The 22071-nt window shown below is 49.7% G+C and overlaps 2 protein-coding genes across 3 annotated transcripts in view; one reads left to right on the forward strand and one right to left on the reverse strand.

Moving 5' to 3' along the window:
* Nucleotides 1-22071, reverse strand: part of CAPN5 (calpain 5) — a 75765-nt gene that overhangs the window by 16309 nt on the left and 37385 nt on the right. For both annotated transcript variants that reach the window (XM_035115499.3, XM_060273922.2), the window contains exons 3-6: nt 21122-21253; nt 3260-3468; nt 1439-1631; nt 465-658 (exon numbers count right to left, since the gene is read on the reverse strand). In XM_035115499.3, coding sequence (XP_034971390.3) covers nt 465-658; nt 1439-1631; nt 3260-3468; nt 21122-21253 — 728 coding nt within the window. The remainder of the gene's footprint in view (nt 1-464; nt 659-1438; nt 1632-3259; nt 3469-21121; nt 21254-22071) is intronic.
* OMP (olfactory marker protein) lies at nt 7278-8190 on the forward strand. The gene has a single exon (XM_035115500.3). It carries the CDS (start codon nt 7372-7374, stop codon nt 7849-7851), a length of 480 nt encoding a protein of 159 aa, XP_034971391.3. The 5' UTR covers nt 7278-7371; the 3' UTR covers nt 7852-8190.

A 22071-nucleotide genomic window follows, 5' to 3' on the forward strand; every position in this document is an offset into this window, starting at 1 on the left:
TGTAAATGGAATGTAATTAATGAAATGTAATAGCGATGTTTATTTTTGTATTATTTTAACTATTTGTTTTATTACTGTGGAGTTTCCAAAAGAAAGCTTTTGTAAAAATTAAAAGGAAAATAATAAATAGAATCATAGAATTGTAGAGTTGGAAGAGACCACAAGGGCCATCCAGTCCAACCCCCTGCCAAGCAGGAAACACCATCAAAGCATTCTTGACATATGCCTGTCAAGCCTCTGCTTAAAGACCTCCAAAGAAGGAGACTCCACCACACTCCTTGGTAGCAAATTCCACTGCCGAACAGCTCTTACTGTCAGGAAGTTCTTCCTAATGTTTAGGTGGAATCTTCTTTCTTGAAGTTTGAATTCATTGCTCCGTGTAATAAGTTGCATTACTGAAATAAATGCACTTTTCGACAATATTCTAATTTTCTGAGTGGCCTCCCCCCCCCCCACATACTCACGTGTCACTCCAGGGGCCGTTCCACTCTTTCTCCCCCCAGGGGTTCCTCAGCCTGATCATATCGAGCTTTTCGGACTTGAAGTAGGACAGCAGGCCGTGGCCCAGGCGGACTCTCCTCACATCTGTGACGGCGTAGGCGTGCCCTTTGACCAGGCCGCAGTCCAGCCGGGCTTCCATGTCGGCGGCCGAGGTGGCCTTGCCGAGGGGACAAAGGAAGCAGAAGAATTAAACAGAGGGCTTAGAAACATCCGCCCAAGGGACGCTGGCAAAGGGTTAGGGGAGGTTAAGGAGCCAGGTTAAGGAGCCAGGACAAACCTAGACAGCAGGAATCTCAACTACAACATCCAACCTCTGCTTAGAAACCTCCAGCCAAGGAGAGTCCACAGCAATATAGCTGTATTGAATTTGACAGCACTACGGATAGCTCAGTCGGCTTAGTTACAGTGTTGAAAGTTCCTAAATTATTAGTATAGGAAGAGGGGCTTGTTAGAGCCATGCGGTCTGGGCTTGGAGCAAGCACCTCAGACCTCACACATTGAGCTTCTCAGGCAGACTGATGGGAAATAATTACCTTCCGCCCAAGGTGAGGAGGAATGACCTAGCTAAGCCTGGCAGGACAGCTTACTCTATGGTATTAACCCCTTCGTGCATCAATTAAACTGAAGCATATTGCTTATATGAGGCTGGCTATCCCACAGCATCCTAGCTCAGTTGATAGAGCAGGAGAATCTTAATCTCAGGGTTGCGGATTCGAGTCCCAGGTTGGGTGGAATATCCCTGCATTGCAGGGGGTTGGACTAGATGACCGTCGTGGTCCCACCCAACTCTACAATTCCGTGGTTCCGTGGACACCAATCCTAATAGGTTAAGCAACGCTTACATCTTGCGCCAGATTCTTGGGAACTGCTTAAGAGTCAGGAGACGATGAGGCCCACCCTCCCGCGGTTACGCCAAGAAGACCTGCCGGCTCCTTACTTTTATGGAACAGCTGATGAGACCTCCCCGGTTGTAGACCTTCAACACGCGCTCAAAGAGGACATTGCGTTTGGCTTCGTCGTTCGCATAGCCGCCTTCCAGCAGGTCGATGGGTTCCGAGACACCTCCGGTGAAGTCCACCAAAGCGTCGGCCGTGTTGCCTCCGTCTAGGGCCTCGTAGCATCCCGAGAGTCTACGCATTGGGGAAGAGGAGCATAAGAAGACGGTGCGCAACAAATATGATGTTTGTGGTGTAAGCTCAAGGCTATGCCACATAAAGGTTTTTGTCTCTTGTGGTTCAGGCCTTGTACATAGCCAGGAAGACATTTAGTCAGACGTGCAGAGGAAAATCTCCCTCAAAGCGATGCAGCCAATCCGAACGCTGCTCTGCTTGGTTTCTAAGCATCGCCATCGCCTCCCTCTTGGTTTCCTCGGAATAGAAACATAATGCCACATAAAGGTAAAAGGTAAAGGATCCCTGGACGGTTAGGTAAAGGGAGTCCTGACCATTAGGTCCAGTCCCGGATGACTCTGGGGTTGCGGCGCTCATCTCGCTTTACTGCCCAAGGGAGCCGGCGTACAGCTTCCGGGTCACATGGCCAGCATGACTAAGCTGCTTCTGGCGAACCAGAGCAGCGCACGGAAACGCCGTTTACCTTCCCGCCGGAGCAGTACCTATTTATCTACATGCACTTGACGTGCTTTCAAACTGCTAGGTTGGCAGGAGCAGGGACCGAGCAACGGGAGCTCACCCCGTCGCGGGGATTCGAACTACCAACCTTCTGATTGGCAAGCCCTAGACTCCGTGGATTAACCCACAGCGCCGCCCACCTGGGTGGTTAAGTCCAGTCAAAGGCGACTCTAGAGTTGCGGCTCTCATCTCGCTTTCAGGCTGAGGGAGCCGGCGTTTATCCACAGACAAGGTTTCCGGGTCATGTGGCCAGCAGGACTAAACCGCTTCTGGTGCAACGGGACACCGTGACAGAAGTTAGAGTGCACGGAAACGCCGTTTAACTTTTTACTGCAGCGGTGCCTATTTAACTACTTGGACTGGCGAGCTTTCGAACTGCTGGGTTGGCAGGAGCTGGGACAGAGCAACGGGAGCTCACTCCGTCACCAGGATTCGAACCACCGACCTTCTGATCAGCAAGCCCAATAGGCTCAGTGGTTTAGACCACTATGCCACATATCACGCCATCTAATAGCAAACGCAGCTGGTGCATGCAAATGCTTAGAAGAGGCGCCGCAAGTTCAGCAGCAGAGATCGTTCTGCACATAACTTAAGGGTTAATTCTATTCCGAGGAAACCAAGAGGGAGGCGATGGTGATGCTTAGAAACCAAGCAGAGCAGCGTTTGGATTGGCTGCATCGCTTTGAGGGAGATTTTCCTCTGTACGTCTGACTAAATGTCTTCCTGGCTATGTACAAGGCCTGAACCACGAAAGACAAAAACCTCTGTTTGGTTTTCCTCAAATTATACATTCATTTGTTCAGTTTACTCAGTCATCAGGATTTATTTTCTCTCTGGGCTCTCTTCGTGTCATTGAAGTGACATTGTTAACAAGAGGGAAATGTGAGTGCACATCTTTTAAATTTTTGTCAACGGTGTATCCAGGGCAGGTAGCTGCCAAGTCACACCTCTGGTCCATCTAACTCAGTGCTGCCTACACTGACTGGCAGCAGTCCCCCCCCCCCGGACTTCAGGTAGGAGTTATTTCCCTAGCCGGAAAGCTCCGCGATGGATGAGTGGGAATTTCAACCCTGGTCTCCCAGGTCGTAGCCCAGCGTACTCTAACCACTAGGCCACGCTGCCTCACTCACTTGGCGTAGGCCTTTTCCACCAGTGCGCACCACAGCTCGTTCTTGGAGTTGGAGTGGCAGTAGATGAGCTGGTTGTGGAGCGTGGGCAGGCGGTCGTCAATCACCACATCTACCCAGTCGCCAAACCGCCAGAACTGGAAATGGAAGATTCCGGCATAGTTCTCCGGCTTCTCAGCAGACCACTCTTGCTCCTTCCAGTCTGGGATGACCTGCGTTGGGGAGAAGTAAAGGGCCATGTTACGTACCTACCTACGCCGTCAGGCAGAGTTTGCCAGCATTCTTTTTAAATAAATATTTATTAAGCAAAAAAAAAAAAGGTTAAACAATACAAATTGCCAATACATAATCAATTCTAACCCCCCCCCTTTTTTTCTCCCCTCCCACCCTTTCCCTCCCTCTCAGGCCTTCCCTCAGCTCCCTTCTCTGATTTGTTTATACATGATGTTTTCTGCATGTTAATAAATTGCACATATCATTACATTATCTATCAAATGTTCTACTAATAAATTGTGGGTGTTTATTCAAAACCTGCCAAGGAGCCCAAATCATTTGGTTGTCTTTTTGAGTAATTTGTAAAAAGTTCCCATTCTTCCTTAAAGTCACGATTGTCCTCCTCGCATAGTTTCTATGTTAATTGTGCCGCATAGTTCCGCATAGCTCATCCATTTTTCTTGCCATTGTTCTTTCGTTGGGACTTCCTCATTCTTCCATCCTTGTGCTAGCAAGACTCTTGCCGCTGTTGTAGCATACATGAATAAGTTCTTTGTTTTCTTTGGCAGGTCTTGTCCTAAAATCCCTGACAAAAATGCTGAGTTTGCCAGCATTTTTTTTTAAGAATTAAAGTGCATTACATCACTAGAGTGGGGTGGGGTAAGTTATTTATTTATTGCATTAGCATTCCGCCTTCTTCTCCGAAGAGCTCGAGGTGGCACACCACACTTAATCCCCCACAACAACAACCCTGCGAGGTAGGTTAGGTCGAGAGGCAGTGTGACTGATGCAACGAACCCCCTCGCCGAAGTTGCCAATCGATTATGAGACGAAAGGGTACAGGGGTAAAGCAATCTCCACTCAATTCCATACGCCTTAAAATAAAACCCTCAATTCTGGGCTTCTCAGTAAAGAGTGTCTAATTCCAGCTTCCGTGGCCTGATCTCACAAACACTCAGGGTTAATTGAATGAACCACCTCTTGCCTACAGAACAGGGACTCCCTCAACTCAGATCCCCACTGTATCAGTCTGCCATATCACCCTGGCAAACCTGTGGCACTCTAGGTTTTCACCATACTGCCCTTCCTGTGCGACTCTAGGACACAAGCTATTTCCCTTTTCCTTAGGTAAGTTTTGCCCTTTTCTGAGTCTCCACTTCGGTGAGTTTTAATACGCTGCTGGAATAACCAAGACGATACTCTTTGGCACCAAAAAGAAGATGAATTTTATTTTCTTGAGAACATACGTTTTTCTTTTCTTTTCTTAACGATGTATAAGTTTACAAGCAGTCAAAACAAAATAAAAAATAATAATCCTTCCAGTAGCACCTTAGAGACCAACTAAGTTTGTCATAGGTACGAGCTTTCGTGTGCATGCTATCTGAAGAAGTGTGCATGCATACGAAAGCTCATACCTATGACAAACTTAGTTGGTCTCTAAGGTGCTACTGGAAGGATTATTATTTTTTAATTTGTTTTTACAACCTTAGTTACAGTTATACATTAACTCTGTCAGACTTTAACTTCGAGTTATCCTAAGCCTAACCTAAACCACCACTATCCTGGCCCCACAACCTTCTTCTTCCCTCTTCGTCACCACACTCTCCCTCTTCCAACTGCCAAAACGGTTCCCAGCCCCATCGCGAGAATGCAGAAGGGATTTTTTGGGATGCGGAAGTGGTTTTCTCGAAGCTACCAACATGAGTCTGACCAAACTGCGGGAGGCAGTGGAAGACAGGAGTGCCTGGCGTGCTCTGGTCCATGGGGTCACGAAGAGACGGACACGACTAAACGACTAAACAACAACAACAACATCCAACATACAACATAGAAACAAGATTCCAAGGAATCTCCTGGACTTCTCTCCTCCTCTTTGTGGGTCCTATTGTTAATCATTTCCTCCTGCATCTTTTATAATAATCCAAATCTTTTACCCCTCCATTGTGTCCAAAATTCACCATTAAACTAGAAGTGTTATTCCAATCCTACTAACGATTTTAACTGTTTACAATGGGTTTTTTTTAAAGATAAATTATATTTTAAAAATCCCCCATTCCTTATTAAAATGTTGGTCTTCCTGATTTCCGATTCTTCCGGTCATTTTAGTCACTTCGGTGTAATCCATCAATTTGATCTACCATTCCTCTCTGGTAGGGACAGGTAGGTAGCCATGTTGGTCTGATGTAGTCGAAACAAAAAAAAAAAAATCCTTCCAGCAGCGCCTTAGAGACCAACTAAGTTTGTCATTGGTATGAGCGAAGAAGTGTGCATGCACACTTAGTTGGTCTCTAAGGTGCTGCTGGAAGGAATTTTTTGATTTTGTTTCTCCGGTAGGGAGATGCACAATATTTAAGGGAGCATTCTTCCTTGCCCATCAGCCTTCGAGCAAATCCTGTCTATTGGTCTCCAGTGTTTCTTTCACATGCTGTGCTTCCTTTCTGCCTGCAGGTGGCTCCAGAAAGCCCCATTTGGAGGCTTGCCTGGCAAAAGGTCACAATTCTTAGGGAACACCTTTTAAAAAATGGGGAACCGCAATAAAACGAGTGCTCCTTCTCAGCGTACTCCATTCCATCCCTACTGCCGGTCAGCAGGTATTCTGTAGACATTGAGCACACTGAGCTTTCACTGTTTTCCCTAAAGATTTGTGTTTCCATGTTCCTGCAAATCTTGGGGTTTGCTGACTCGTAACAATGCCTTCCTCTTGTGTGCTGATGGTGCTACAGAAGCATGGATATTCACCTCCGAATGTCAGAAATAAAAGGAGGGGGGTAAGTATATCTGTTTCTAAGAAGTATTTGGCTGATTATTATTATTAGACAGCATCTTAAAAAGCAGAGACATCACCTTGCCTACAAAGGTCCGTCTAGTTAAAGCTATGGTTTTCCCAGTAGTGATGTATGGAAGTGAGAGCTGGACCATAAAGAAGGCCGGATCTCCGAAGAATTGATGCTTTTGAATTATGGTGCTGGAGGAGACTCTTGAGAGTCCCATGGACTGCAAGAAGATCAAACCTATCCATTCTTAAGGAAATCAGCCCTGAGTGCTCACTGGAAGGACAGATCCTGAAGCTGAGGCTCCAATACTTTGGCCACCTCATGAGAAGAGAAGAATCCTTGGAAAAGACCCTGATGTTGGGAAAGATGGAGGGCACTAGGACAAGGGGACGACAGAGGACGAGATGGTTGGACAGTGTTCTCGAAGCTACGAACATGAGTTTGACCAAACTGCGGGAGGCAGTGGAAGGCAGGAGTGCCTGGCGTGCTATGGTCCATGGGGTCACGAAGAGTCGGACACGACTAAACGACTAAACAACATTATTATTATTATTATTATTATTATGAACGGCAGGCGGGGGGGGAGAATATGGGGATGTTTCTAGCATGATCTTAGCCTTCTTTACATGCTTCAATGCCATACGGGGTGAGGAGACAGGAAGCCTCCTTCCCCCTCCTGAATTGCCAGCATACGCCCCTCGCCCCTGCCCCCCACCCCGAGAGGCAGGCCCCATCCGAAGCACAGAGGAGACCTCATTTAAACCCGACCAAGAATGCCATGTGCCTTGTTTGGGAACGGTCGCCAGGCGTGTTGCCAGGGAAGCTGACATCAGAGGCCGCGTCCCCTATAGATTTATCGCACAGCCTCGGGATCCGTCCCTCGCCTGCAAATGAAGTGAGGGCACACGGAGGAAAGCCCCCGAGGGTGCTTCGCGTCACCGGAGCAGGTTGCCTAGCACCGCTGGGACAGGGGAGGGCCGGCGAGAGAGAGAGAGAAGGAAGAGTTTGCAAACAGTGTCATATTTTTCTTCCTACATCTCGGACAGTTGGAGAGAGAGAGAGGCAGTGCTGCAGAACACGGCTGAAGGAAAGGGAGGAGAGGGCATTGCGGGCAAATCGAGGGTCTCGATGGCTTCGGAGGCGGCCGAGCTGGAGCTCCACTTGGTGCAGGACGCCGAGCTGACCCGGTGCATGCGGCTCCGGGTCGAGAGCCTCCAGCAGAGGAACGAGAAGCCGCAGGACGGGGAGAAGCTCCTGCAAGCCAACGAGTTTGTCTACCGGCTGGACTTCTCGCGCCAGCAAGGCCTCCGCTTCCTGCGCTGGAACGTGGTGCTGGAGAAGCCCGGGAAGGTCACCGTCATCGGCACCTCCCAGCATTGGACGCCCGACCTCACCCACCTCATGCGGAGGCAGCTCCTGGAGCCAGTGGGGGTCTTCTGGAAGAAAGCTGGCGCCCAGGAGGTCGATTGGAACGAGGCGGATGCTCTGGAGTTTGGGGAGAGGCTGGTGGAGCTGGCCAGGATCCGGAAAGTCATGTATTTCCTCCTGGCGTACACAGACGGCCTCGAACCGGCCCAGCTCAAGTGCTCTGTCGTGTTCGAAGTCTGAGTTTGCCCTCTCAACCTGCTTAACTTCTCCTGTTTTCTCCCCGCTGCTGCTGCTGCTGACTCTGTGGCTCCTTTCTCGTTTTCTAAAACAAAATTGCACTGTTGAGACCGTGCCGTTGACTTCCTCCTGCTTGTCCCAGGTGCCTGCCTCAATTTGGGAAGGCTGCTTATTTCCTTTGATTTTAGTTTTTTGCTTCTCTAACTTGGAAGGCCAGGCTGGCACACCCGCGCTTTCAACGCCACGTTCCGTAGGATTCAGAGAAGCGGCGAGCGGCGCAGCTTAGGTGGCAAAGTTTCCTGCCCGGGGGGGTGGGGGGGGAGTGTTTTCTGTTTTGAAGCTTTGGGACGGACAGACGCACAGAGGAGGAGAGGGCTGCTATCAAGGGCTGCTAGCTAAGATCCCTATGCTCTGCTTCCACAGTTGGAGGCAGCAATGCCCCAAATGCCAGTTGCTTAAAAACCTCAGGACGAGAGAATCACAGAATCTTAAGAGTCGGAAAGGGACCCAAGGGTCATCTAGACGAACCCCGTGCAATGCAGGAATCTCAGCAGGAGAGAGTTGCTGCTCTTGTGCTCTCAAGTCCTGCTTGCCGGTTTCCCACATGCCTCTGGTTGGCAATGTGAGAACAGGATGCTGGACTAGATGGGCCACGGGCCTGATCCAGCAGGCTATTATTATGTTCTTATGTGCCGGTGAGGCACCAGCCATGCACCATGTTAATCTGCCCCGTGGCATCTATCTGTATAAATTAGCACATGCAAATTTTATGCCATGCATTTTCTTGTTTATTTGTTTGCAAAGCCCCTAGCGGTGGAGTCTTCCAAGGCGATGGGGAGGAGCTTAAAACTTTCCCCTTGCTTTTTGTGTGTGCAAAAGCTGTCCTGAATGGGCTTCCGTAGCACCACGTCCTTGGCCGCCTTGTGGTGCCGCGAGATGTGACGCTGTGAGCAACTGCAATATGTGCACCTGGATCTATATATATTCCTTTTCTAGATGCTGTGGCTTTTGGGAGCCAGGCCATTAGTTCAGCACCTTCATTTGCAGAGTGTGAGCCCTCCTAGATCTACGGCTTTCTGCAGCTCAGCTGCTGCTTTCAATTTCTCGGCGGCTGCCAGTGTCTCTGTGAACTTCCAGAGCGCTTTATAAGTAACTAGTGGATTTTAGCCCGTTTAAAAACGGGCGCTAGAGGAAGCGGCCTGCCGGGACTGGCTTGGCGGTGGCGGGTCTTCCCGCCACCACCAAGCCAGTCCGCAGCGGGGTTTTTTCGCCGTTTGCCTTCCCCTGGGGGAGGCAAACGGCGAAAAACCCCGCCGCGCCGCAAATCGGCTCCGGGACTGGCTTGGCGGTGGCGGGTCTTCCCGCCACCGCCAAGCCAGTCCGCAGCGGGGGTTTTTCGCCGTTTGCCTTCCCCTGGGGGAGGCAAACGGCGAAAAACCCCGCCGCGCCGCAAATCGGCTCCGGGACTGGCTTGGCGGTGGCGGGTCTTCCCGCCACCGCCAAGCCAGTCCGCAGCGGGGGGTTTTCGCCGTTTGCCTTCCCCTGGGGGAGGCAAACAGCGAAAAACCCCGCCGCGCCGCAATTCGGCTCCGGGACTGGCTTGGCGGTGGCGGGATGTTCCCGCCACCGCCAAGCCAGTCCGCAGCGGGGGCTTTTCGCCGTTTGCCTTCCCCTGGGGGAGGCAAACAGCGAAAAACCCCGCCGCGCCGCAATTCGGCTCCGGGACTGGCTTGGCGGTGGCGGGAAAAAGGGGAGGAATTCCTCCCCTTCTTCCCGCCGCTGCCAAGCCAAAGCGGGCCTCCCTCCGCGCCCGCTGCCGCTTCGGCTTCCTCGGGTTCCCCGAGGAAGCGCCGTCCCATGCCGGAGGTGTGCGGCAAGGCTGCCGGGGGGGGAGCGCTTCTCTCCCCCGCCGCCTCACCGCGCACCTCCAGCATGAGACTGGGCTTCGGAGCGGCGGTTGGCGGAGCGGCAGTTGGCTGTTCCCTGTGTCCCGAGAGCGCGGGTCCAATCCCTGTGTCCCTGGTTGTCCCTCCGTCCAATCCCTGTGTCTCTGGGGGACATGCGCAGTACCCCAGGGACACACGGGACATCTGGACGCAGGGACAACATGGACATTATTATATAGGATGGCGTTTGTGAACCTGTGGGTTTCGGGTGCCTTGAAAAGTTCCTCAGTCTTCAGCCAGCCATCGTTTGCTTGCTTGAGAAACAATTAGCCCGTTTGGGAAATAATTGGAAAGGAAAAGCGCCGCGGAGCTTGGCTTTGCTCACTTCTGTGCAACATCAGAAGGTGGTTCTCTGGTTCAGACACACAGTCCTGCCTGAAATGACACAACAGCCCGTTCTTGCCACGCAATCTATGGCAATTGCACTTCCTTGCTATTGCATTGCAATTTGATGCACCCACCTGCAATGTAGCAGCTTGTATTCTCAAAGCTTCCTTCAGAATAACCTTTTTGTGTAAAAAAATATTGTAATAAAATATAGATATAGATATATATATTATTTGGAACGCAATTTCCAGCTCGTGATCTCTTTCTATTATAAGGGTGAGATCCTCTTTTCACTGTGTCTTGTTCGTTTCAGAATATCGGCGTGTTGCCTTTGCATTTAAAAACGACACTGGAATTGTGCTGCGGTTGAAAAACAACCGTAGCTACAACGACGATAGGTTTTCTTAGTATATTGTAGAGCGGGAAGGGAGGAGATTCACTCGAGGCTGGTGCTAATCCCTGAAAGACGTCCCTGTCCAGGTAAAGGTAAAGGGGCCCCAACTCTGGGGTTGCGGCTCTCATTTCGCTCTATAGGCCGAGGGAGCCAGTGTTTCTCCGCAGACAGCTTCCGGGTCATGTGGCCAGCATGGCAAAGCTGCTTCTGGCGAACCAGAGCAGCGCACGGAAACACCGTTTACCTTGCCGCCGGAGCGGTTCCTATTTATCTACTTGCACTTTGACGTGCTTTCGAATTGCTAGGAGGGCAGGAGCTGGGACCAAGCAACGGGAGCTCACCCCGTCACGGTGATTCGGACCACCAACCTTCTGATCAGCAAGCCCTAGTAAAACCTTGGGTAGCAGAGACCCGGCCACAACCTCCCAAACACTGGTCTCTTCCCCTGTCAATCAGCTCTCGCCACTGGGAAGCTTCTTAACTGAACTCTGCCCTTCCATTATAGCCGTGCTCTCTGGAGGAACGGAAGGCAGATCTGCCCCATTGCCTGTGGGGCATCCCATCAGGGAGGGCCAGATTTAGGTTTGATGAGGCCCTAAGCTACTGAAGGTAACGGGGCCCTTTATATGTCCAGCTGTCCTTTGTCAACAACAAATGGTCACTGTTTTTTTGTTGAAAACATACTATATGCTAATTTATGGACCTAATAGGTATCTAAAGCCATTTGCACATGTTGCCATGCAGAATGTAGGCACCCTATATAGAGAAATGAGCAAACCAGTGATATTTTAGGGAGCGGGCTAGCAGGTGGGGCCCATGACCTACATCATAGGAGCCCACACAACACAAAACACGGTTGCTGCATGTAGGTTTTATTTGGTTTTCATCTTATATTTTAGAGATGTACATCCAGTGGTTTTTTCCTTTAATTTTTTTTTGGGGGGGGGGGCCAAGAGAGTGGGGCCCTAAGCTATAGCTTGTGTAGCTTATACGTAAATCTGGCACCGCCGTCAGGGTACCTGAAGGCAGCTAGACTCATAGAATCATAGAATCATAGAGTTGGAAGAGACCACAAGGGCCATCTAGTCCAACCCCCTGCCAAGCAGGCAACACCATCAAAGCATTCTTGACATATGCCTGTCAAGCCTCTGCTTAAAGACCTCCAAAGAAGGAGACTCCACCACACTCCTTGGTAGCAAATTCCACTGCCGAACAGCTCTTACTGTCAGGAAGTTCTTCCTAATGTTTAGGTGGGATCTTCTTTCTTGCAGTTTGAATCCATTGCTCTGTGTCTGCTTCTCTGGAGCAGCAGAAAACAACCTTTCTCCCTCCTCTATATGACATCCTTTTATATATTTGAACATGGCTATCATATATATAAAAGGATGTCATATAGAGGAGGGAGAAAGGTTGTTTTCTGCTGCTCCAGCTGTTTTGTCTCTCCCTAACTTTTTTTATGCAGGGGTCTGGTCGTCAGATTCCCTGAATGCAGAGGTTTGAGATTAGGGGAGGGGGCATATTTTGCTTGCAAGGCCATTCTTAGCTCACATCCACATACCTTTGAAGCATTCCGGCTGTAGCTTCCACCAGAGAATCCCGGGAACTACAAATTTTTTTTAGGTGCCGGGAATTGTAGTCCTGTGAGGGGTTACCTAACAACACCAAAGACGACACCAAATTGGGAGGGGTGGCTAATACCCCAGAGGACAGGATCACACTTCAAAATGACCTTAACAGATTAGACAACTGGGCCAAAGCAAACAAGATGAATTTTAACAAGGAGAAATGTAAGGTACTACACTTGGGCAAAAAAAAAATGAAAGGCACAAATACAGGATGGGAGACACCTGGCTTGAGAGCAGTACATGTGAAAAGTGTCCAGAAGAGGGCAACCAAAATGGTCAAAGGCCTGGAAACGATGCCTTATGAGGAACGGCTTAGGGAGCTGGGTATGTTTAGCCTGGAGAAGAGAAGGTTAAGGGGTGATATGATAGCCATGTTCAAATATATAAAAGGATGTCATATAGAGGAGCGTGAAATGTTGTTTTCTGCTGCTCCAGAGAAGCGGACACGGAGCAATGGATTTAAACTACAAGAAAGAAGATTCCACCCAAACAATAGGAAGAAATTCCTGACAGTAAGAGCTGTTCAGCAGTGGAATTTGCTACCAAGGAGTGTGGTGGAGTCTCCTTCTTTGGAGGTCTTTAAGCAGAGGCTTGACAGGCATATGTCAAGAATGCTTTGATGGTGTTTCCTGCTTGGCAGGGGGTTGGACTGGATGACCCTTGTGGTCTCTTCCAACTCTATGATTCTATGAACAAGTCTCAGCATTCTGCAATTCCCAGGATTTCTTTTGGGGGGGGGAGCATGGGAAGCATTGACAGGCCCCCTCTCCCTGTTGAACTTCTGACACTTGTTGAAGACAGCAGAAGTACTTTTATGGTTTCAACTGATTTTACACTTATTGCACACTGCTTAGAGGCTACAGTGTTAAGCGGTATATATTTAAATAAATAAATGCAATGTCCCAGAATCTCTGACCATTGACCATGCTGACCGGGGGGGGGGGGGTTGAAGTCTGGAGGGGGCACAGATTTGCCCCATCCTTGCTTTGCAGCAACATTTGCCCCTGAGATGCAGACGTGGTTCACAATGATCGTCATGCGGGGGGGGGGGGGAATTAGCGCATTCACTTTAAACTCCCATTGCAAGCACCTTTAGGAATCTGAGATGACGTTTGGTGTCCTCCCTTTGGGACTTCGTGGCGCTTTGCTTAAAAAAGAAAAATGCCTTAAATTCAATTTAATTTTAGATCGGGGTTCTTTTAGAAAGCGATACATTTTAAAGTCTTGTTGTTTTCTTACACTAAAAAATCATTTTAAAATTTATTCTTTTAGCGATTTGCTCTAATTCACCGTGTTGAGGCTGTCCTTTGACACGCAGCGCAATTATTTTTGCATTTAGCGAACGGTTACAAGAGTGCAGAGCTCTGTTTTTAATTGAAAGGGGGGTTGCTTTCAATTCCTTCTCTGCTTCCCAGTTGCCTTTTGGCCTTTTGCATGCAAAAGCAAACCTTGATGGTCGTCCCACTCTGGCATTTTGCGGAGGAGGGTGCTTCTCTCCCCCCCCCCTCAAATGCACTGCATCTTTCTCCCCCTTTATTAATATATGGCTCTTGGAGGCAGATATCAGCATCAATATTAAACAGATTTCTTCTCCGTATGCCTCTCTCTGTCAGTGTGCGGGGCATATTTCATCTGTATTTACAATGCCTCAGTAGCTAATGGACTAATGGGACTTTCAGGGGTTACGTTTGCGATACATTGGCCCTCTTTCTCTGACCGCAAGAAGCTATTACCGTTTCCACATTTGCTTTTATCTAGATCTTCCTAAGAGAGGGCTGGGAATATTTCAGCCAGTCACTCCTAATACATCTGGCGCTGCCAAGAAAAGTGTTTTCATCCTGCCCTTTGGCTGAAAAAGATTCTTGGAGCCATTTGCAGTTCAGTAACAAGCCAGGCCATCTCTGCCCCTCAGGCATAAAGGTAAAGGGACCCCTGACCATTAGGTCCAGTCGTGACCGACTCTGGGGTTGCGCGCTCATCTCGCATTATTGGCCGAGGGCGCCGGCGTATAGCTTCCAGGTCATGTGGCCAGCATGACAAAGCCGCTTCTGGCAAACCAGAGCAGCACATGGAAACGCCATATACCAGTTCCCGCTGTAGCGGTCCCTATTTATCTACTTGCACTTTGACGTGCTTTCAAACTGCTAGGTTGGCAGGCATAAAGGTAAAGGTAAAGGTACCCCTGACCATTAGGTCCAGTCGTGACCGACTCTGGGGTTGCGCGCTCATCTCGCATTATTGGCCGAGGGAGCCGGCGTATAGCTTCCAGGTCATGTGGCCAGCATGACAAAGCCGCTTCTGGCAAACCAGAGCAGCACACGGAAACGCCGTTTAACTTCCCGCTGTAGCGGTTCCTATTTATCTACTTGCATTTTGATGTGCTTTCGAACTGCTAGGTTGGCAGGAGCTGGGACCGAGCAACGGGAGCTCACCCCACCACAGGGATTCAAACCGCTGACCTTCTGATGAGCAAGCCCTAGGCTCTGTGGTTTAACCCACAGAGCCACCTGGGTCCCTAGGTTGGCAGGCATACAATCTAACAAAAAGGGGGAAATGAATGAGGAAGAAAGAGGGAAACAAGCAAACTTGGGTTCTTGGAGTGACTCACAGTCCAGTAACAAACAAAACCATCACTGCCCCTCAGGCTCACAATCTTAGATGTCAAGGAAATAAACAACTATCTGACTTTTAGAAGGCATCTGAAGGCAGCCCTGTTTTTAATGTTTGATGTTTCACTGTGTTTTTAATATTCTGTTGGCAGCCACCCAGAGTGGCTGGGGAAACCCAGACAGATGGGCGGGGTATAAATAAAATAATAATAATAATAATAATAATAATAATAATAATAATAATAATAAATTTATTATTTATACCCTGACCCTCCAGAGCAGGAGAAAACAAACTCGTAGATCAAGGTGCTTGCTCACCTGCCATGCTTGCTACAGGACCAAGAGCAAAAGTTTGGGAACGTCTAGCAGCGTTGTACTGCAGGACAGTCCTGTGAGGCTGGGGGGAAAAACAACCCTCGAAGTGGAAACTGTCTCCCGATTATCTCCATCATCATGTACTTCTCTAGAGGCCCAGATGATGGCTGTGACATAAGGAAAGTTGCATCCCTGCGGGAGGTGTGTGTGATGCAAGCTTTGGGGAGAGAAATGTCTCAAACAATCTCACCCCGGTTGCTCTCCAACACAGGTGCTCCAGATTGTCCTTTGGCCAGCGGGACTTGCATTTGCCAAATTTAAATCTGGTGGAACAGCTGATCGGCGCCGACTTCTAGCCCAGCGATCCCACAGTAGCTAAAACAGGGGGTCGAAGACAGTGCCGACTGAGAACTCTGGAGGGCAGCCGATCCCCGTGAGGCTTGGTCCCCACTGAACACCAGTGCTTGGGTCTTCCTTTGCAGGGTGGGGATACTGGTCACCTGGTGTCATGGTGATGTCAGGTGATTGACAGGCGGATGCTGTGCTCACCCATCAAAGCAGCCTGCCAGCCACGCAGGACCTCAGGATCGGGTCAGCCACACCGAAAAGGGTCCTTGCTCCTGGTGTAGTGTTTAGAGCAGGCACCCCCAAACTGCAGCCCTCCAGATGTTTTGTCCTACAACTCCCATGATCCCTAGCTAACAGGACCAGTGGTCAGGGATGATGGGAATTGTAGTCCAAAACATCTGGAGGGCCGAAGTTTGGGGGTGCCTGGTTTAGAGCAAGGGCAGGGGACTTTAGGCCCTCCAGAAGTTACTGGACTCCTAATTAGCATCAGCCACAGCCAGCGTGGCCAATGGATAGGCTCGAGATCAGAGGTGCCAGAGATTAAACCTGGGACCTTCTGCATGCGAAGCAGGCGTCCTAACATCTGAGCTAAGGACCGTGCCTAGGCCAGAGAGATGCCTTTGTTCCTCCTGATAGTCCTTTCTCACACACTGAAACCCTGCAGAGCTGCTTTGAATTAGAAACGCTATTTATTTTATTTTATTACGTTTTATTTATATCCCGCCATCTGACTGCGTTGCCCCGGCGAATCTGGAGAGCTCCCAACCAAATTTTTAAAAACACAATAAAACATTAATAATGCCAAGGTTGCAGGTTTGATCCCTGTATGGGGGCAAGCTGCATATTCCTGCATCGCAGGGGGTTGGACTAGATGATCCCCAGGGTCCCTTCCAACTTTACAATTCTATGATTAACAATTAAGAACCAATCTCGCAAAGAAGTGTCGCCGCTTAAAGGACCGGTGCAAAGTATGATCCCCATTAAAGAAAAGGAAAGAAGTAGCTAGCCTCTGCTCGATTGCTGTCCTCATTCTCTGGCTTCCCCATGGCTGACCTCGCATGCACAAACTTGAAAGCCTCTTTTCTCCCCTCCTTCGCTTGCAGGACCAATAGGGACCCAGGTGGCGCTGTGGTTAAAACACTGAGCCTAGGGCTTGCCGATCAGAAGGTCGGCGGTTCGAATCCCTGTGACGGGGTGAGCTCCCGTTGCTCGGTCCCAGCTCCTGCCAACCTAGCAGTTCGAAAGCACGTCAAAATGCAAGTAGATAAATAGGAACCGCTACAGCGGGAAGGTAAACGGCGTTTCCATGTGCTGCTCTGGTTTGCCAGAAGCGGCTTTGGCATGCTGGCCACATGACCTGGAAGCTATACGCCGGCTCCCTCGGCCAATAATGCGAGATGAGCGCGCAACCCCAGAGTCGGTCACGGCTGGACCTAATGGTCAGGGGTCCCTTTACCTTTACCTTTTACCTCGCTTGCAAGAGCAAGGAGGCTCTTTCCATTACTCTGATGCTCCAGCAGATGACTTTGCCCCTCCTGAAAGTCTCAAAGTTGCACACTGCTGCATTACCTCTACTGAATCCCTGCACCAACCGCCCTCTAAAGTTGGGCATGAAGCAGGCTGTCTGTCTGAAAAGGCTACGTCAGAGCAAAAAGTTTCCAGCCTCAACCCCGTCCAGCAAGGAATACAAAAAGACTCCCAAGAGGCATGCGATCGTCTCTGCTCCCACCGGGAGAGCTAAGGGATTGGAAAGTTAGCATCGAGCAAACAAACAAAACAAAACAAAAATCGGGTTGCCGGGGGAAGGAACGGCAATGTCTGAAATAATGAGGTCCTCATGGGTCCTCTTCTCCTCTTTGAATGGAGTCTCCTAGGGCCAAGAGCCCGGAGCAGATTGGGAGGCAATTTGCGCAGCTGAAGTCAATGGAAGGAAGTCAAACAGGGGGAGAAGGCAAGCAGTGACTGGCAGCCAGCGCAGAAAGCAAATAATAATAATCCTATATTATTATTATTATTATTATTATTATTATTATTATTATTATTATTTATACCCCGCCCATCTGGCTGGGTTCCCCCAGCCACTCTGGGCGGCTTCCAACAAAACATTAAAATACAGAAATCCATCAAACATTAAAAGCTTCCCTAAACAGGGCTGCCTTAAGATGCCTTCTAAAGGTCTGGTAATTGGGGTTTCTCTTTGACCTCTGGTGGGAGGGCATTCCACAGGGTGGGTGCCACTACTGAGAAAGCCCTCTGCCTGGTTCCCTGTAACTTGGCTTCTCGTAGCGAGGGAACCGCCAGAAGGCCCTCGGCGCTGGACACAAAATAATTCAAGACAGTAACAATGCATTGGGCATTTATTCAAAAGCCAGTTAAAGTTATTTAGGTTTACTATGCAAAACTGATGAACTTGATTTGGCAATAGCAGGTTTTCAAAGTCTGCTACTCATTTGCACGTCCCAAGACTCTTAATCTCTGTATTAGAGATTGTTGAAGACCCACATTGGGGATAAGATTCCTACATGGCAGGGGGTTGGACGAGATGACCCTTGTTGTCCCTGCCAACCCTACAATTCTATGATCTGACGAACACATCAGAATCACAATTTGCTAAGTGTGGACAAGCAGAAATCCAGCGTTTGTCCACTAGAGGGCAGCAGCTGCCACAAGCATCTTTTCCAATGGGGGTGAAGATTACAAACAGGAACCGGCTTTTAAATTATATTTTTGTTCGGGCGCCTTGGGCACTTCAATTTCTGGTGCCGGAGGTTGGAATACAGTCGTTGCAACTTCTAATCCTTGGCAAGCTTTTGTCCCTGTGTGAATCCGTCTGTTTCCTCTGAAAGCCCTTGCAAAGTTCAAAGGATGAGGCTCTAAAATTAAACAGTGAAACGGAGAATAATCCTTCCAGCCTCCTGCTCTCACAGTTGCCAATGAGATGCCCCTGTGGGAATCGCACAATCAGGACCTGAGCACAACAGTGCTCTCCCCTCTGGCGAGAACTGGTAGGGAATCTCAATCTCAGGGCTGTGGGTTCGAGCCCCAGGTTGGGCACAATATTCCTGCCTAGGGGGTGCCTTCCAACCCTAGAATTCTATGATTCCCAGCAAGCAGTAACGCTTTCAGGAGGGGGTACGTCCCTTCCTCTTCCCCCTCTCTCACATACACCCCAGCAAGCAAACAATTCATACACAGTCCTGTGGGATTTGGGGGTTATCCCTGAATATTCCTTAGCCAATAAGAAGGAGAAGAATTCATTGTTTATACCTCGCCCATCTGGCTGGGTTTCCCCAGCCACTCTGGGCAGCTCCCAACAGAATTAAAAACTTCCCTGAACAGGGCCTGCCTTCAGGTGCCCTCTAAAGGTTATATAGTTATTCATTACCATGACATCTGATGGGAGGGCGTTCCACAGGGCGGGCACCACCACCGAGAAGGCCCTCTGCCTGGTTCCTTGTAACCTCACTTCTCGCAATGAGGGAACCACCAGAAGGCCCTCGGAGCTGGACCTCAATGTGGGGCTGGGCGATGGGGGTGGAGATGCTCCTTTGGGTATATGGGACTGAGGTTGTTTCGGACTTTAAAGGTCAGCACCAACACTTTGAAGTGTGCTCAGAAATGTACTCAGAGCCAGTGAAGATCCTTTATATGGTCCTGTTATATGGTCCTGGCGCCGCTCCTAGTCACCAGTCTAGCTGCCGCATTTTGGATTAGTTGTGCTTTCCGAGTCCCCGTTAAAGGTAGCCCCACGTAGAGCGCATTGCAGTAGTGCAAGTGGGAGACAACCAGGGCATGTTCCACTCTGGCGAGACAGTCTGCAGGCAGACACACAAACACACCCAGAGAATCATAGAATTGTAGAGTTGCAAGGGACCCTGACGATCATCTAGTCCAGATGTATCAAGCTGTCCTATATGGGGATTGAACCTGCAACCACCGAGAAGGCCCTCTGCCTGGTTCCCTGCAACTTGGCTTCTCGCAATGAGGGAACCACCAGAAGGCCCTCGGTGCTGGACCTCAGTGTCCGGGCAGAACGATGAGGGCGGAGACTCTCCTTCAGGTATCCTGGACCAAGGCCATTTAGGGCTTTAAAGGTCAGCACCAGCACTTTGAATTATGCTTGGAAACGTACCTTTTCTGCAGCAGTGTGAAAGGGTGCGGCGTCTGAGCAGTGCATAATGAGGAAGAGATTGCAGTGCGCGTGTTTGTGTGCTGATGTGTATCTGCGTAGCCCCCACCCGTTCGGCACATGGCTCATGCAGGGGCAGCCGTGGGCAGCCGGCCAACAAACAGCCAACAGGCAAACGGCATAATCTAGTTGATGGGATTCAGGGCGGATACAGCAGAGGAAGGGCAAAGCAGAAAGCCCGGCATTGCAGGAAGGGCAGGGCAGCCATAACTCTTTCATCGAAACCACGGGGGATTCTGAGACCCATAGCAGTCAGGAAGGAATGGCTTAAGCTTTTGCATCAATGTGGTCTCCTCCATTGGAACGGTCTTTGCCAGCCTAGGCTTTTCCGGGTGTTTTGGACAACAACTTCCATCGGATCCAGCCAGCTCGCTGCTGATGGAAGTTATGGTCCAAAATATCTGGATGGCACCACTTTGGCGAAGGTTGCATTAAAAAAAACAATCCCCGAACTGTCCTTAAAATCTGTTGGTTTTATCTGTATTTCATCCGCTCTGGTGAAAATAGGGACATCCTATTCCATCCCTGCCAAGATTTCTCCAGTGAAGGAAAAGCGGGACATTCTGGGATCAAACCAGAAACTGGGGTTGCTTTTGTAATTCTGGGACTGTCCCTGGAAAATTGGGGCACTTGGAGGGTCTGCAGGCCCGGCTCTACATGCAGGCTGGGTGGCGCAGGGAACCATGGCGCCGGCCCGCCAGGAGGGCGCCACGAGCTGCGCCCACCCGCTGGCTGACCGGTCCGCCGCGCAGCTGCGCCTGCCCGCCCGTCGCGCAGCAGCGTCTGCCCGCCCACCCGCCGCGCAGCCGTGCCTGTTGCACCCGCGCGGCGCGTGGCACCCACCGCGCTGGGAAACGGGGTGGGAGGGCGCCGGAATGGGGCGGGAGGGCGCCGGAGGATCCGGCACACCACGGCGCCGGGAGCGCTTAAGACGGCGCTGAGGGTCTGGTTTTTCAATAATTTCATTGGGTCTCAGGATGCTGGACAGCATGGTCCTTTGGTCTGATCGAACAGCATTCTTCTTATGTTCAAATTCCCAAATTCTGTTGCATCTCATCTGAAGGCGTCTGGGCCCAATCATAAAACCATCAAAAGTAAATAGGATAGGATTGCAGGGAAGCTAAAAAGAAGGCAGAAGTCCTTCAGACACTGTCTTTCCTCCCCTGGCATTGTTCCGGGTTTGGAGAACCATCAAAACATTTCCAAACTTTCCTTCCCAATCATGAGGACTAGAGACTTGTGTTTTTAAAACAAGAAGTGGTGAAGAGAAGTCTTTCAGATCCTGTCTTTTCTCCCTTGGCATTGTTCTGGCTTCGGAGAACCTTCAAAACATTTCCAAACTTTCCTTCCCAATCATGAGGACCAGAGACTTGTGTTTTCAAAACAAGAAGTGGTGGGGATTTGCAAGAAGCCAGGTTTTGCCAGCCACACAGGTCGGCTTTGCAAGAAGTGAAGTGCACATTGACAATGCTCCTAAAGTAAACACAAGCAACAACCACTTTTCCAAGGTCCGCCTTTACCTTTTGCCACAGGGCTTCTCTCGATGCCAGGGAGGAGCAAGCCGCCACAAACCAGCAGTTCCCCACCTGGCCCTGGTGCAAGTCGTGAGAGCTGATTCCATCCACAAAGAGGTGGGGGTCGTCGCAAATGTCCTGCACAGAGAGAGGAGGGAAAAAACACAAGATGAAGAAGACACCATTACTGGCCCCAACAACATCCAACATACCATCTCAGGACTGTTTAATTGCTCATCGTCTAACATTGTGTATGCCATCAAATGCCAACAGTGCCCTTCAGCTCTCTATATTGGACAAACAGGCCAAACCCTACGCCAAAGGATAAATGGACATAAATCTGACATTAGGAACCACAAGACAGAGAAACCAGTAGGAGAACACTTCAATCTCCCAGGACATTCTATACAAGATCTCAAAGCAGCTGTCTTACTACAGAAAAATTTCAGAAACAGACAAGAAAGAGAAATTGCTGAATTGGGACTCATTACCAAGCTTAAAACCACGGAGCCACCTGGGATGAACAGAGACATCGGATTCTTATCTCATTATGCATGATCTAGCTTTCTTTTGTGCCTCAGCCCTTGCTCCCCCCCCCCCGCAGGACCAATTGCAGTCATCAGCAGTCGTTAACAGCCATCAACAGGTTCACCACTCCTATCAGCCCATCACCCATTCCCACCCACCCCCACCCTCTGAATATACATAAGGGTCTGGTTGATTCTGTTTCAGTGTATCTGACGAAGTGTGCATGCACACGAAAGCTCATACCAAAATAAAAACTTAGTTGGTCTTTAAGGTGCTACTGAAGGAATTTTTTTTATTTTGTTAAGATGAAGAAGAGTCACTGCCGTCCAGTGTCAACAAAACTGAGCTGGGCGGGCCAGAGGACCAGTTTCTCCCCTAAATATTTGGAAGACTCTGCAACATCCTGGGCCAGAAATCAGATTCCTGTG

The sequence above is a fragment of the Zootoca vivipara genome, chromosome 4, assembly GCF_965207765.1.
Source record: "Zootoca vivipara chromosome 4, rZooViv2.hap1.1, whole genome shotgun sequence".
NCBI classification, from domain to species: domain Eukaryota; kingdom Metazoa; phylum Chordata; class Lepidosauria; order Squamata; family Lacertidae; genus Zootoca; species Zootoca vivipara.